This window comes from Marmota flaviventris, chromosome 17 (genome assembly GCF_047511675.1).
Source record: "Marmota flaviventris isolate mMarFla1 chromosome 17, mMarFla1.hap1, whole genome shotgun sequence".
Taxonomy (NCBI): Eukaryota; Metazoa; Chordata; class Mammalia; order Rodentia; family Sciuridae; genus Marmota; species Marmota flaviventris.
Genome location: NC_092514.1, coordinates 25,526,393 through 25,542,306, shown reverse-complemented (window position 1 = coordinate 25,542,306; position 15,914 = coordinate 25,526,393). Strand labels below are relative to the sequence as shown.

At 54.0% G+C, this 15,914-nt stretch overlaps 2 protein-coding genes across 2 annotated transcripts; one reads left to right on the top strand and one right to left on the bottom strand.

Moving 5' to 3' along the window:
* The first annotated feature begins 1,361 nt into the window (after positions 1–1,361).
* Slc2a4 (solute carrier family 2 member 4) lies at positions 1,362–7,136 on the top strand. The gene is made up of 11 exons (XM_027946896.3): positions 1,362–1,659; positions 2,941–3,057; positions 3,169–3,341; positions 3,434–3,558; positions 3,671–3,786; positions 3,899–4,061; positions 4,185–4,372; positions 4,518–4,622; positions 4,771–4,872; positions 5,336–5,539; positions 6,050–7,136. The coding sequence occupies exons 1-11, from the start codon at positions 1,627–1,629 to the stop codon at positions 6,251–6,253; spliced, it is 1,530 nt and encodes a 509-aa protein (XP_027802697.1). The 5' UTR covers positions 1,362–1,626; the 3' UTR covers positions 6,254–7,136.
* A 412-nt stretch (positions 7,137–7,548) lies between these two features.
* Positions 7,549–13,504, bottom strand: Ybx2 (Y-box binding protein 2). Its single transcript, XM_027946929.2, has 9 exons — positions 13,211–13,504; positions 12,455–12,518; positions 11,072–11,105; positions 10,039–10,128; positions 9,180–9,464; positions 8,891–8,994; positions 8,467–8,644; positions 8,039–8,123; positions 7,549–7,934 (listed from the first exon to the last, which is right to left on the bottom strand). Exons 1-8 carry the CDS (start codon positions 13,488–13,490, stop codon positions 8,073–8,075), a joined length of 1,086 nt encoding a protein of 361 aa, XP_027802730.1. The 5' UTR covers positions 13,491–13,504; the 3' UTR covers positions 7,549–7,934; positions 8,039–8,072.
* Between the last annotated feature and the right edge of the window lie 2,410 nt (positions 13,505–15,914).

The window sequence follows — 15,914 nt, the reverse complement described above, 5'->3', positions numbered from 1 at the left end:
AAATTGCGCGCTGCCATCCTTTCAAAGGAAGAGGAAAAGCAGCAAGACCAATCAGGAATATGGTGTTCCAAAGTGGCAGAATACAGAGATAAAATCAGATAAATGAGAAACGGTCAGAACACCAATGTTAGCGGGTGGAGGGATGCTGGACAGTATAGGAGATCAAACATGATCTCCAACATAGGGGTGATAAGGAAGTTAGGACGCGGAGCATCAGGTTTGAACATGCCGATGGTGTGAACTACCCCTTCACGACGATAGCTGCACACGTGGGTCTAGAGCTCCACAGAAGCTTGGCTTGAACATAACTGAAGCCTTAGGCAGGTAGAATGCCCAGGGACCTTCGGTGTTAGGCTACCCTGGTCCAATACACTACTGCTCCTCGCTTTCCCTCCAGGTGGCACTACAGCCCCGCGCTTCTGAGGCGGGTTTTCTGAGCAGCGTGCTCTCTAAACTCTAGGTGTCCGTCTTTTCTTCCTAGACCCGCTGACTGTTGGTCGCGCCCTCTTCGCTGGGGTTTGGCTGGGGATCCAAACCCGGAGCAGGCTCTGGAGAGAGTGTCGTCCACGCGACCAGCACATGTATGGCGGCTCAGGGACCTCAGGGTTGGCGGCGTGATGGGCGTGAGCACCTGTCCCTTGGGACACCTCGAGGAACCAACGTGGAATGAGTGTAGAGGACGGTGCCAACAGGCAGTGTATGGAACAGGGATGCATGAAAAGAAAGGACCGCGGAACCCATTGTGCTCTATCACTTGGTGGCTTTGCCACTGGACCCAACAAGAACGGAAATTCCTGGCTCCCAGGGCCATCCCGGCGTGGGAAGCTTGTCGCGGACCCTTTAAGGCTCCATCTCCCTGCCCTTCCCCGCCCAGGACAGGCCGGGACACCGGGGACCTGACATTTGGCGGAGTATATTGTGGGAGCTAAAAATAGTCGCCGCTAGGGGTTACTTCGGGGCATTGTTCTTCACACACCCCGCGCGCGCGGGCTCGCACGCTCTGTGTCATGCTATTGGAGTTCTCCCCTCCCCGGGCAAGTACACCTGGCCCATCCCCACGTCTTCGTCCTAGCAGCCTGACCTGCGGCTAGACTATAAAAAAAAAAATCCGTCGCTAGGTATCTCGGATGGTGGGGGCGGAGTCCTGACACGTGGTGGGCGGGGCCTTTCGTTTGGCAAACCCTGCTCAAAAAAACTTTATGGCCAGAAGCTGGCGGGAACCCGAGGGGCGTGTCTCGCAGGCGGTAAGGGGCGTAGTTTCCCCCGCCAGCCCCACTAATTCAAGCCAAACTCTAAGCCCCAGGTTTAGCGAGGGGGCGTGGCCTTTGGGGTGTGCGGGCTCCTGGCCAATGAGTGTTGTGAAGGGCGTGTCCCGCAGCGGGGCGGGAGTGAAGTGGCGGGGGCTTCTCAGGTCTTTTCCCGCAGCCGGGCTCTGCCAGATACCAGGGAGCCCCGCTGCTTTCTGTCTCCTTCGCTTGTGGCTGTGGGACCCACCAGGACTGCCTTCCGCACATTGCTCCAGGATACCCGTGGTCCCCGCGCCTCTGCCTGCCGGACCGGGGTCAAAGACTTCCCAGTCGCTTCTCATCTCTGAAGCTCCTGCACCTCCAGCTATTCTAAGACAAGATGCCGTCGGGCTTCCAACAGATCGGCTCAGAAGTAGGGTTCAGCATGCGGGGGCGGGGTGGGGGCACAGGTCCAGCTTATCCTGGGCTGGGGTCGTGACCGGGGTCAGCAGGGGGGTGTTCCTGCTCAGGCGTAGGGGGTGGAGGTGGGGGGCTGGCTATTTATACCCAGCCTAGACAACCCGTGACTGTCAGATTCCAATCTCGCCAAGAGGCAGAGTGGGTATGGGGCACATTTCGGGAGCTCAGGCCGCAACTAGATTATGCCGAGTTCAGAGTGCGTCTGCTTTCCGGCTTTGCGGAGTTGCGCCCCATTCTGGGACGCCCTGCGCTCTATCCAACTTGGGAAAAGCCTCCACATCCGGGAGGATCTGGCCCCCAGTAGCTGTCCTCTTGTCCCGGCTCACAGGCAGTGTTTCGAGGACTGGAGGCTCTCCCTGGGCCCCACCCCCAACTCCTGGCGGATCTCCAGGACGCTGAACTTTCTCTTGGCCCGTTGTGGGTGGAGGGGTAGAGGGGAGTGTCAGCCCCCCCCCCTCCCCCAGCTCAGGTTTCTGCTCGGAGACAGTCTGTGCCGCCAGCGAGCAGCCACCACTGCCACCGCCCCTCACGCCACCATCCCTCCCTCTTCCCTGGGCATGGCTCTCCCTGGCAGAACCCCGGCACAGCCCCCAGCCCTTGGTTGGAGCTTAGAAGGGGAGGGGAGGCCAGGGCAGAGAAATAGAAGGCCACCCCCTGAGGAATGACCTGGATGTCCTTTTTGGAATTGCCCTTCTTGGGCCTGTTGGGGGCCTCCTGTAGCTGACTGAGAAAACCCCCAGAGAGGAGGGAAGAGAACAGTGGCTGATGATAATGCACTTGTCAGGTTATAAAACTAGCACTATTAGAGTTACTGTAAACATTCGGTTTTGATTTTCACAACACTTTCACTGACAGGTAAGCAAGGCAAGCAACATCACCCCCAGCTCACAGAAGAGGAAACTTAGGTTCAGAATGGGAAAGTGACTTGCCCAAGGTCATACAAATCTGAGCCTGTCCCAAGGTCACAGGGAAATTCAGGCTTAGGTCCTCAAACATTTCTCTGCCTGTGGACTCAAACATTCAGTTTCTCCTACATGCCCTGGTTACCACTGGGTTCTTTGTGCTCCTGTTTATATTGAGATCTTTGTGCAATTCCTAATATGGCCCAGTTTCCCTCACCCAGCATGTTGGATGGAACCCAGCATCTTCAGGCTCCAGCTGGGCCCAGGCCCCTGGGGAAAGGAAAAAAGCATGATTCCACATGACATGTCCCTCTCTGCTTCTGTCTGTCCAGGATGGGGAACCTCCTCGACAGCGAGTGACTGGGACCCTGGTCCTTGCTGTATTCTCAGCTGTTCTTGGCTCCCTGCAGTTTGGCTACAACATTGGAGTCATCAATGCCCCACAGAAGGTGAGGGGCCTGCAGCTAGCAGGGTAGAGGTGCCCAAATCAAGGACAGGGAGACTTGAGGGGATGGAAAAGGAAGGGTTTGCAGGGAATCACTACTATGCTGTCCCTCCAGGTGATTGAACAAAGCTACAATGAAACATGGCTGGGGAGACAGGGTCCTGAGGGACCTGGCTCCATTCCACCAAGCACCCTTACTACCCTCTGGTCTCTCTCCGTGGCCATCTTTTCTGTGGGCGGCATGATTTCCTCTTTCCTCATTGGCATCATCTCTCAGTGGCTGGGCAGGTATGGGGTTGGAGGGCAAGGGTGGGGGTTAGGAAGGGAGCCACAGCATGGGTCCCTGATACTCACAGCTCCACTCTTTATTTGCTCACTAGGAAAAGGGCTATGTTGGCCAACAATGTCCTGGCGGTGCTGGGGGGCACCCTCATGGGCCTAGCCAATGCTACTGCCTCCTATGAGATACTCATTCTTGGACGGTTCCTCATTGGCGCCTATTCAGGTACCCGTGAACACCACAGCCCTGCCATGAATCTAGCTCTCCTTCACCATACTTGGGTTTCCAAATGGGAGTGGGCAGCTGTACTCAGCCCTTTCATCTTCCCTCTGCTCAGGGCTAACATCAGGGCTGGTGCCCATGTACGTGGGGGAGATTGCCCCTACTCACCTTCGGGGTGCCTTGGGGACACTCAACCAACTGGCCATCGTCATTGGCATTCTGATCGCCCAGGTAACTAGGCTTGGCCTGGTGGGAGACTAGGCAGCGGTTAGGTTAGGGTGGACCTCCAAGGTCCATCAGGAGGCATGAGTCACCTGCTTTCCTTCCCTACCTTCTCCCATAGGTGCTAGGCTTGGAGTCCATGTTGGGCACTGCTACTCTATGGCCACTGCTCCTGGGCATCACAGTACTTCCTGCCCTTGTGCAGCTGGTCCTGCTGCCCTTCTGCCCTGAGAGTCCCCGCTATCTCTACATCATCCGAAACCTGGAGGGGCCCGCGCGAAAGAGTGAGCTCACACTCTGTGTCTAGCCGAGACCCATACCTCCACCCATACCTCCACCCTAACTTGCTAGTACCTGTCCTCCTCTCAGGCCCCATCAGTCCTGACCCCCCCCCCCACCCCCGCCAGGTCTGAAGCGCCTGACGGGCTGGGCTGATGTGTCTGATGCGCTGGCTGAGCTGAAGGATGAGAAGCGGAAACTGGAGCGAGAGCGGCCACTGTCCCTGCTCCAACTCCTTGGCAGCCGCACCCACCGGCAGCCCCTAGTTATTGCAGTTGTGTTGCAGCTGAGCCAGCAGCTCTCAGGCATCAATGCTGTACGTATGGAGCAGCCAGCAGACCTGGGGAGGGGAGAAGGGAACTAACTTCCTCCATTAACACTCAGGGTTGGTCCAATTTGGTATGGCTGGAGTGGAAAACAGGACAACTCTGCCATCACCTCTTCTTCTCCCTTACCTCTAGGTTTTCTATTATTCGACCAGCATCTTCGAGTCAGCAGGGGTGGGGCAGCCAGCCTATGCCACCATAGGAGCTGGTGTGGTCAATACTGTCTTCACCTTGGTCTCGGTAACTACTTGCCTCTGGAATGGACTGCACCACAGGCTTCACATCCCTGGGTTTCTGAAGGCCCTACTCTTGGTTATCCCCACCTGTCAACATGCTCCCACTTCCTGTGTCTTGAAGGTCCCCTGCCAAACCCTAACTCTTCCCACAGGTGTTCTTGGTGGAGCGTGCTGGGCGTCGAACACTTCATCTCCTGGGCCTGTCAGGCATGTGTGGCTGTGCCATCTTAATGACTGTGGCTCTGCTTCTGCTGGTGAGGCCTGGGGGGCTGGGACTGGCCAATAGCCCAACCCATGGGAATGGTCCCAAGGTTCTGTGGCTAGTCAGGATCACACCTTAACATTTATGCCTTCAATCCTGGGGCTGCTGTGTGCCAGGACCGTGGGTGCTTGGCTATAGCACAAGTCTGTCAGCCAGGAGAAAGAGCCCCTGTCAAGCCTCAGGAACAATAATTCCTAAGAACTCAGATTTAGAGCCAATGGGGAATCAATCATCATAGGAATTGAGACCAAAATGTTTCCTCTGCCTTGAATCTGCATGGGGCAGCCAACATAGTGTCAGTGTTCAGAAATGCTTCAGGGCCTGTTCTAATGAAGGGTGGCACACCCCCCACAAGCTGCTGGGAAGGGTAGATTTCAATTCTCCTGTAGGTCAAATGCAGGTAAATATCCAGAAAGCCAAAATCAGCTTCACTACCTTCCCTGCCTGGTCCCTAGGAGCGGGTTCCAGCCATGAACTATGTCTCCATCGTGGCCATCTTTGGCTTTGTGGCTTTCTTTGAGATTGGCCCTGGTCCCATACCCTGGTTCATCGTGGCCGAACTCTTCAGCCAGGGACCCCGCCCAGCGGCTATGGCAGTGGCTGGTTTCTCCAACTGGACGTGCAACTTCATCGTTGGCATGGGTTTCCAGTATGTTGCGGTAGGTCCCCCATCCCTGCCCCAATCTCCCACACTGGAGAATAGAGGGGGCAACACATCACTATCCTACTTGCTTTCCAGTCAGGGACCCCCAACCCTAGAGTGGTGGTCTTTGGATCAATTTGGTGGAGCTGCTCCACCAGAATCAAAGGAAAATGGGGCAGAACTAGATTGGATAGTAACACAGGTGTCTTTGGAACAAACCAGTGGCATAACTTAACTTAGACCAGGAATAAAATGATTTAAACTTTGTATTAATACCACAAATGGCTGGGAATCTCCTCTGAGTGCAATATGGTGAAGGGAAGAGAAATGGGTCTGGGTTCAGATAATCCATTTTTCAGCGTAATCCTTCATTTCTGGTCATTTCCATTGCCCCTTGAATTGTCCACCTGTTTCTGCAGTAGTCCCAGCTCCCTATTAGGAGTATTTAGTTCCTGACTTGCCTGAAACTATCCCTTCCCATCCCACGCCACCCTACTCTGTCAACACCTTTCTCCACTTATCCCAGGATGCTATGGGTCCCTACGTCTTCCTTCTATTTGCGATCCTCCTGCTTGGCTTCTTCATCTTCACCTTCTTAAAAGTGCCTGAAACCCGAGGCCGGACGTTTGACCAGATCTCAGCTGCCTTCCGTCGGACACCCTCTCTTTTAGAGCAGGAGGTGAAACCCAGCACGGAACTCGAATACTTAGGGCCAGATGAGAATGACTGAGGGGCAAGGCAGGGGTGGGAGAACCAGCTTTCTCCACCCCTGAGATCCCCTCCTTTCCTCTGCAGCACTTTAACCCTCTCTTCCCCATTACTTCCAGGGTAGAGAAAAAACCCTGCAACCTGGTAGAATTGGGAAGCTGAAGGGAAGGGTGGTCTAAGCACCCCTTCATTCCCCTCGTGTGACTCTTTTGGATTATTTATGTGTTGTGGTTAGGCCGTGACTGTCAGGGTGGGCTGTTTTCCCTCTCCTTTCCCACCCCAAACTCCTCTCCAGAATACATCCACCCCCTCTAGGGAAGAGGGGCTAGAGAAGAGGTGGCTCTAGACTGGCTTCTTCAGTGGAACAAACTGAAGCAGAAAGCAGGACATGAGACCAGAAGTTGAGTTTCCCACCACCTTAGACTCCTCCCACAACCTGGCACTTTCACTGAATTATTGCCACATAGACTCTGGGTGAAGGGGGCTCTGTCTTGACCCCTCTAGGGCAAAGGACTCACCCTCCCCAAATCTAGCCTCTCCTCCCTCCCTCCAGGCTCAGCCTTTCAGAGTAAGAGGGAATACAAAGTATGTACGTACCCTCATGTGGTGAGAAGGGAGAGAAGGCATCTGCCTGTAAACTTGGGGCCTCATCTCAGTTGTTCCCCAAGCCTGCCAAGTGGGGAACCCAGCTCTTTTCTCCACTCCTATTCTGGAAGGGTGCTGCCCCCACAGGCTTTTGACCAACTAAGGGCAAAAGGGGATTTGAATGACTGCCTGTAAACAGTGGATGGGAGGAGACTTTGGATATTTTTGTATATGTTTGAATGGGTAGGGAGCAGAAACCAAAAGGCTGTTGTACTAAATATGTATATATAGATTCATCTATAAAGTCACTGTATGGAGAAGAGTGTCCTGTCATGGAGGCACTGGAGGATGGCTGAAACGGGGACTACAATCCACTTTGCCTGCCCCTCTTCCTCCCTCTGTCTTGCCTCACCTCCAGGCCTCAGAATCCTCTAGATGTTGTCACTCATGCCCTTTTCCATTACTTTTTATTGCTTTAATAGTAAATGTTCAATAAACAATAGCCGCAAGTGCCAGGCACTGCAAGGGAGGCATCATCCCTGTTTGACAGGAACAGTGAATCTCAGTGTTGAAGGCACTTGTCAGAGCTGCACAGCTAGGGACACCAGAGCAAAGAGTCAAGGGTAGGCCCTGCTGACTGCCTATATCTTCTCACACTTCACCGTCCATGGTTCTGAAGTGAGTTACCTGTGATCCAAATTCTCCAGAACAGAGAAGAGGCAGAGACCAAGACAACAAGAAAGCCTGTTTTTGTTTTTACTGGAGGCTCAGGTGGCACATGACAGTTCATAAAATGGCTTCAGAGGTAGGGAGTTGAAGGGAAACAAAAATAAACTGGGTGGGAAAGAAAAGCAACCAGGAGGAGGTTAAGAGCTGGCTGGTTCCTTCTCAGCCTGACTTAGGGGAGGAAGTTGATGCCTCCGAACACTAAGGATGGAGCCCTTCCTTCAACCCTTGATAGGGAAGAATGGGGAAAAAAATGCAAAAGGCTGTTTCTTTAGCCCTCTTGAGTCTCAAGGAAAAGGGGAAAAGCCGGTCTTCTGATGTCATGAGTTATGGGAAAGGAGGGAGGGGGTGCTGGGTAGGGTACAGGTCAGTTGGAAAAAACTGGCAGATACCTAAGAGAACAAAAGAAACAGACAAATCATGAACATAAACTTATCATCATGACCCATTCCCCAGCCTTCTTGCCACCTGCCCTCTGAAAAGAGCAGCCTCTCACCAGATGGTAGCTCTGGGTGTCCTTTGAGTTGGAATCACTCCAGTATGGTGGTGGGGGGGTCCCCACTGTTGATGGGGGCTGAGGTCTAGAGAAAATGGTAGTCAATTAGGCTTCTTGTTCTTCAGGAAGCTTCATGCCTTCTGTCTTTCCCTTTTGCCCTCCTTTCCCCAATAATTTCTACCCACAGGCTGGTGCTAAGGCTCCAAGCAGAACTGAGGTGGGGGTGGGGTTTTGCAGGGGGTTAACATGGCTTGATTGTCTCTGCTGGGGCTGATTGATATAGTACCTACCAAGGATGGCCCTAGCAATCTACATGAAAGGACAGAGACAGGGGAGTGGCACAGTAATAAAGAAGGGAAGGGAAAGGGCCAAAAATGGGACAGCTGGTCCCAGCCATTTCCCTCCACCCCCAATTCCACTATCCTCACCTCTGGGGCTGTGGGCTGCCGGGGGCCAGGGGGCTGCTGCCGTCGCCGCTGGAAGTAGGGGCGGTTTCGTGGGCGCTGGGGCTCAGGCCGGGAACCATCAGTGGGGCCTTGGCTGGGTTTGGTCTCACCATCCCCACCTTCAGTGGTAGGCTGCTGAGGTGGCCTGGGGCGGAAAGGCCTAGGAAAAGAAGCAGAAGCCATGAAGGGACTATGGAACCCAGGGCAGACCACTTCTCTCACCAGGACTTCCCCAGCTTCCCTATTCCCATCTCCAGAAGCCAGGCTTTCAGCTCCATGTAAGTCGTGCTTCCCTCTGGGTACCTCTAACCATTAACTTTAGGCACTTCTTAGGAACTCTTCCCCTTTTGCAAAGACTAAACACCAGACAGCAAAGAGAAACTGGGCCCCAGAAAAGGAGTCTTACCTTCGGTACCTGGGCCAGAATCTGGGTGGAGGCACCCGCTCATCTCCCTGCTGTTGGTCCACCTCTAGCGGAGCTGTCTCTTTGGGTTCTACCCCATCAGTGCCCTGGGAATATACAAAGGCCTTGGTGGGCTGTAGGAACCCTGGCTGTCCAGGGGCCAGATTATCCCTGGCTCTTCCCAGCCCTTGGTTCCACTTCCTTTGTGGACCCTGTTAGTCTCTAACCTCACCAATTCCCACTTCTGCCTAAAATTTGAGTAGATGGCTCCCTTACTGCAGCTTCCCCTCACCTCTATAGGCTGCTGCTGATTAGGGGGCCGAGGGCCTCGCACAAACCGTCTTCGGTAGAAGAAAGGTGGTGGGCGCCGTCGTCTGGGCCGCTGCCCAGAGTCCTCGGCCCGCTCCCCTTCACTACCAGGTTCTGTTCCACCTGAGGGAGCCTCTGCCACCATAGGTGGTGGGGCAGCTGGGCAAGGCCGGGGGATGAATCGGCGGAATCTACGTCGATTGGGGGCATAGCGGCTGCCTTTCACTGGCACCCCCCCAGGCCCAGTTACATTGGCAGCTTCTGCACCCTGGAAATGTGGAAGGGGAATCGTCAGAACCCCCCACCCCATGACAAACGCACAACATTTGCAAACTTGCTGGAATCAGTGGAGTCTCTTCTGTCTTCCAGCCCAAGTCCCCTCTCCAGCTCTCCTGTAGCTCCTCTTATACTTATCCAGCTCCCCCACCCTGCCAAAGGGCAACAGTGAGTTGGTACTCATCTAGGAAAGAACAGCTTGTCCTTTTGAAATAATTGTTATGGCACCCTCCCCCCAAAGACCATGGGGTGGAGAAAGGGCTGGCAGCTACTGTCCATCTTTTGCTCCAGAGGACTGACTCAGAAGCATCCTGCTGGGGATGGGCCCCATATGGAAAACAGACATGGAAGTGCTTGGTGAACTACTGAGAAGACACCTCGATACTACTGACTGAAGACAGGGACACATTATTTAGAACATCCTTAGTGTTAAGACACATCCTGGTGAGAACATAGCCCCATTCCCAGAGGCAGAGCTGGTCCCAGAAGGGTCAAAGCCTGGGCTGACCTCCAGGACACTCCCCCACAAGCCCGGCCAACTCTAGACCCCACAGCAGCCCCCAAACCTTCTCTCCTTTCACGACATCAAACTCCACAGTCTCCCCATCTCCAACGCTGCGCAGAAACTTCCTGGGGTTGTTTCTTTTAATAGCTGTCTGGTTGGGGGAAAGGCCATGAGAAAAGTGAGGGCAGCAAAAAAGAGTCTGTCTGTTCCACCCTTGCTGGGTCCACCACCCAATTCCATTCAACATTTTACTTGGGGTCCAGAGCTGGAGGGCAGAGCCAAAGATGGTCAAAGTTTAGTAGGGGAGGGGCTGGGGTGTAGCTTAGTGGTAGAATGCATGCTTAGCATGTGAAAGGCCCTGGATTCTATACCTGGCATTGAAAGAAAGAAAGAAAAAATTTAGTAGGGGAAAAGTCAAACTAGCAGCCTGGGGATCCACTGAGAAGTTACCACTGTCCCCAGGATACTCTCTCCCTTCCCTCCTATATCCCTCAGGGACTTCAAAAAGGGAGGCAAGAAAGAGGAAATCAAAAGCAAAACAAAAAGCAGAGACAGTCTTAAATTGCAAAATGGGTAAAACATACTGTGCTTCTTACCTCAATCCCAGAGAGCTCTTTACACCAAAGCAGTGGTTCTCAAGCTAGAGAGCATCAGAATCACCTGGGAGCTTGTTAAAACGGTGCCCAGCCCCAAGGTCTGACTGATTCGGTAGCTTGGGGCGGGGCCTGAGAATTTGGATATCAGGTGATGCTGCTGGTGGTGCGAGGACCATACTTTGAGAACCACTGCACCCAAGTCTCTCGGACCTGAGTTCTTTCCCTTGGAAAACTGCCTGATTCCTTCCTGTGGTGTTAACAGGTCCCAGTAGGTGGAGAGCATGTAGTGCCCAGAGGGCAAAACACACTGACAGCTGTTCAGTAACCCAACACAACTGGGGCTAATGGTTGATACAAGCACCTGAGGCAGATGGGAGAGTGGCTATTTCCACGTGGGCAGGCCGTTGAGGAGCTGGAGAAAGACTGCAGCTAAGGGTTATGGGAAAGGCCTTCAAAGAGAGGGCCGGTTCCTCCCCTCAGAAAGCCAACCTAGCTTACCTGGTGAACAAAGACATCCTCCTTGGTGTCATTCCTGCAGAACAGGATGGGTCGTTAAGGGGGTGATTTTAATAAGACACTCAGTTCCACTAAGGCCTCCCTAGCTGTCCATTCTAAGATTGGTGGGCCCATCCTCTTCAGATTTCAGTTACTTGGGGGATAGACAGCACCCCCAAAAGCTGGTATAGAGAGGTACACCTAAAACCTCAGTGAAAATCCTGGTCTTCATGAGAAAGGAATGGAAGAGAAGGCAAAGGCACCTTGAAAGAGCTGGGACAGCTCTTTACCTACAGAGTGCTCCACCTTCTACCCTAGGGCACCTTAGAACCTGCTGGTGCAGGCTATAACTGTTTCTAGCCAACCCCCCACCCCCAGTCCCTACTGGGACTGGAAAATTACACTATCTCCTTTTTACATCCAAGGAGCAGGCCAGAGGTGCAGAATGACTTTGGGAAGGGGACAAGGTGTCAGGAACTTGTTCCAAACAGCCACAAAACCTTATGTTCATACTCAGCCTGGAAGTAAATCCACAGTCAGGCTCCCTCTCAACATACAGAGGGACCAAGGATGAGAGAAAAGAATATCCATTCTCTATCATTACCTTGCCTACAATCCTAGTTTATCCTAGAACCCTGTAGGATGAGAGGAGAGGAGAGGGACTCTTCACAGGAGCCTGCCTTCACCAGAACAAATGTTCCAGCTTTAAAAGCACTTGGATCTGCACAAAGGTCAGCCTGCTAAGAGGGAACTAAGGCCTCCCAGGAGGGCTTGGCTGGGCAGGGTGCCCGGGCTGGGGAAGGCTGCACTTGGGGGCTCTGCTCAGAATCTACCACTACAGCCTCTCCCAGGCTGGAAGGGGAGGGGCTGCCAACTGAAGAGAAGCAACAATCTCTGGCTGGACTACCTCCTTCCTCCCTCCCCCTACAGCCAGTCTCAGTCCCATCAGGTGGGGGATTCAAATGAGTCACAGCTCTTTAAGGGAGATGAGTCGTGAGGGTGCCTCAAGTGCTTCCCTTAACAGGAAATCAGTGAAGATTCTAGCCCAGAGCCCTGAGGTACAGAGAGCGCCATAATTCCACCCCCAAAGTACAGCAAACTAAAAATAATGAAAATTCCTGAAGGTGAGACAGAAGCTAGGAAGGTCAGAACCAGGTTTGCCAAGTTCCTGGATCATTAATCCTCTGCTTGCCCTTGAAGATGTGGAGGAGGCTTCATCTTGCCACTAAGCACAGGTTTGTGCTGTGGTTAAAGACTCAACCAGCGTCAGCTGGACATTGCAACCATGTGCCTTGGCAGGGGTAGAGATGAGGATGGGAAGGTGTCCAGTCCCACAGGCCAGTTCGAAGACACCCATTCCACCCTCTCCCTGGGTTCCTCGGATACCTGTTGATGAATCCGTAACCATTCCGGACGTTGAACCATTTGACAGTGCCCAGGACTTGGATTGCTGCCAGGCAGAGATGCAGTGGGGATAGTAAGATGGGGGGAAGAGATGGAGTTGGACTGAGTTTTGAGACACTCCAAAAACCTAACCTGCTTTCCTATTAAGCTTATTTTCAAGACAACTAGGTTTCACTACTAGCTTTAAGGTATTCTTATCCCAATTCCACCAAATTGAATCATCCACACAGGAGGCTTAAGCTTTCAAAACCCAACTCTAAGGCATGTTCCTCAAATGCTATATAATTCCAGGTCCTTCACCTAGAACCGGTACTCACCTGATCCACTGAGTGCCACCCTCAGGTTATAACTCAAGAGCTTTTCTAGCCCTCCCAATGTAAGGGTCCCCAGTGCACCTGCTTCCCAAGTCAGAGTTTACCCCATGCTAACGAAGTCAACTGGGCCAAGCCTCCCGCCCCAGAGGCGTGGTCGAAATAAGGGTTTATTCTCCACCCCAAGGCCTTGGCTGAACCTGCTAGCCCCGGCTCTGCTCTGCCCCACCCCTACCGCCACCCCCACCCCCGGAAGGCATAGCAAGATTTCCCTCCAGGGGAATCCACTTTGGTCCGCAGTTCCCAGCTCGGTTAGGCCTGGGGCCAGGCCCATCTTCGGCTCTCTAGACCCTGTCAGACCCCATGCTGCCCCTCCCCCAGTCCGCCTACCCCTAAGAGCCGCCCTGGCGCGTGCGCCCCCCCTCACCCAGCACCGGCTTGTCCGCCTGACTCCGAGCCGGGGGCGCGGGGGTCCCCGAGGCCGCCTTCACTGGGTTGCCAGGGGTGCGTGAGCCTGGCGCCGAGGGGGTCCCAGCAGCGGGGCCAGAGGCGGCTCCGCCCCCGCCGCCGCTGCCCGCCCCGCCGCCTGCTTTCTGCGGCTCTCCCGCGGGCACCGGTACCACCACCGCTACCACCCCTGCCGCCGTCGCGGGCACCGTCGCCGCGGGGGCCGCTGTCGCCACCACTGCCGCCTCCACCTCACTCATCCCGCCGGGTCCAGTACGGGCCCCCACCGCCACCTCCTCCTCCTCCGCCGCCGCCACCGCCACCGCCCCGGCCCCTCCCCCCGGCTCGCGGACCCGCCGCCCTGCTCGGTCCTCGCGCCCCGAGCCTCGCCCGCACGGCGGCAACGGGCCCTGAGCCCAGGCCAACAGCAGCCGGCTGCCGCGGCGCGCGCAGGCCCCGCCTCCCGACCACAGGCCAATCCTAGTCGCGCAGCCCCCCGACCCTCACGCCGGCCCCGCCTCCCGGACTTCTCACGGAGGCGGAGGCCCCCGCCCGCTGCCCCGTAAGTACACCTGGGCCCCGCCCCTATTACGCCACGTGACTTCTCCCAGCTCAGCCCATTGGCTGACAGCTATTTTCCCCTCCCCCCTCCGCCCCTTTCCACCGGCCGCGGGAAATCAAACGGGCTGGTTGCGCCCCCAACCGCCACCTGGCCTCTGCGCGAAAGGCGGGGCCGGGGGCGCGGCTCCGAAGGTTGCCCCTGACGACCTAGGTGGAGCGCGGCTGTCAGCAGCCTTAGGTCTGGCGGTGAAAGGCACTACTCGCCCTCAACCTCTAGACCGACCTAGCCCAGACCCTGCCAGGCGTAGACGCCTTCTCCCAGACACCACCGTTGATTCATTCCCCTTAGAGGATGTCCCGGCACACGGGGCGACTGTATCTGCTCGCAGGGCAGGCTGGAAAGCACCGCAAAACGATTTAACCAACTCAACAGTTATTTTCATAAGCCTGGGCCCCTGGTTTTTATTTTGTTTTTGAGACAAAGGGTACATGTAGCACACAAAGCGCAGTTTTGCTGAGTTTTGATATGTCTATCCATGTAGGCAACACCTTAACCAAGATATGTTTTCCTCGCCCCCAGGAAGTTCCCTGGAGCCTCTTCCAGGTAATTCCAGCATCTTCACCGGTCACAATTCTAATGTCTCCCACCGCATGTCTCTCACGTCTATGTACGGGGTGCTGAAGTGTCTGGTTTTGGCACATGCAGTTTCCTCTGCTTCGAATGCGCCCCCCCGCCACCCCGTGTCTCTTAGGGTGGCCCTCTTCAAATATCAGCTTACATATCACGCCTCACTATCACATCATACATTATTTTTAAGGCACTTTTGAAAATATGAAGTGATCCTATTTGCTTATTAATTCTACTCCAGCCCTACGCACATACGCTAGTGCACAATGCTCAATATTTATTGAATAAATAAATGATCCCCAATTCACAAATGAGTAGACAGATGACTGGTGCGCAGCTGTTCTCAGGTTTCTTGGAAGCCCGAGAAGTCCGTCCTAGGAGCCGCAATCTCCCTCCCTAAATAATGAGGCTCTAGAAGTCGCTCCTCCAGAACGCCCACCCGGGAGGACGCGAGCCTCGCTGGGCAGGGCGTATTTTTGGTTAGGGCAGCGGGTCCCAGATCAAGACACAAGCCTCCACGCGCAGCTCGTTCTGCCCAAAGTCTACTTCCCCAGTGCTAGGCTAGTATGGGCCAGGGCCCGAGTCCCGCAGCCGCCGCAGCCACAGCCTCTCCCGATCCCGGCGCGCCCTCTGCCGGCCAGTCTTGAAGGCTGCCAAATAGCGCTTCTTTGGCGGTCCACCAGCTACTAACCTACCTGATGGATGCACACCACCCATCCCGCCAGATGATTCGATTTCCAAGGCATTGGGCACAGTGGACAGAAAAAGAGAAAAGATAAGCAAACGACTACATCGCAAGGCGAGGCGGTGAAGGATACAGAAATGACCACCCCTTCCTCAAACATGTTAAGGACCAGTTTATCTGTGGCAAGCCCTGAGCTTAAGGGAAACGGAGACCAAGACTGGGGAAAGCAAGCAAGACACCTCACGGGGTGACCTCTGCAGCAAAGAATCACATGGGAAATGCACGGAGTTCATTTGAAGGGTGAGATGAAAGGAAGCTCAGATGAAGGGAGTGTGATTTTCCTTACTTTCTTAGTGAAATTAAGAAAATGTCAGGAAAGCAGAGGCATGGGATATTGCAGGGAAAAGTACCCTTGGCAGATAAACTCAAATACAACATCATAATGAATAGAGGAAAAATTGAAAGCTTTTCCTCTAAAACCCAGAAACAAGACAAGGTTGTCCACTCTTACCAGTTCTATTCAATGTAGTTCTTGAAACTAGCCAGAGCAATCAGTCACAATGAGAAGGAAAATAAAGGGATACAAATAGGAAAAGAAGAAGTCAAACTATCACTTTTTGTTGATGATAAGATCCTTTATCTAGAAGACCCCCCAAAATTCCACCAGAAGACTCCTAGAGCCAATAAATGAATTTAGCAAAGTCAAAGGATACAAGATCAACAATCATAGATCAATAATTTTTCTACACTCCAACAGCAATTCAGCTGAGAAGAAATCAGGGAAATTATCCCTTTCACAATATTCTCAAA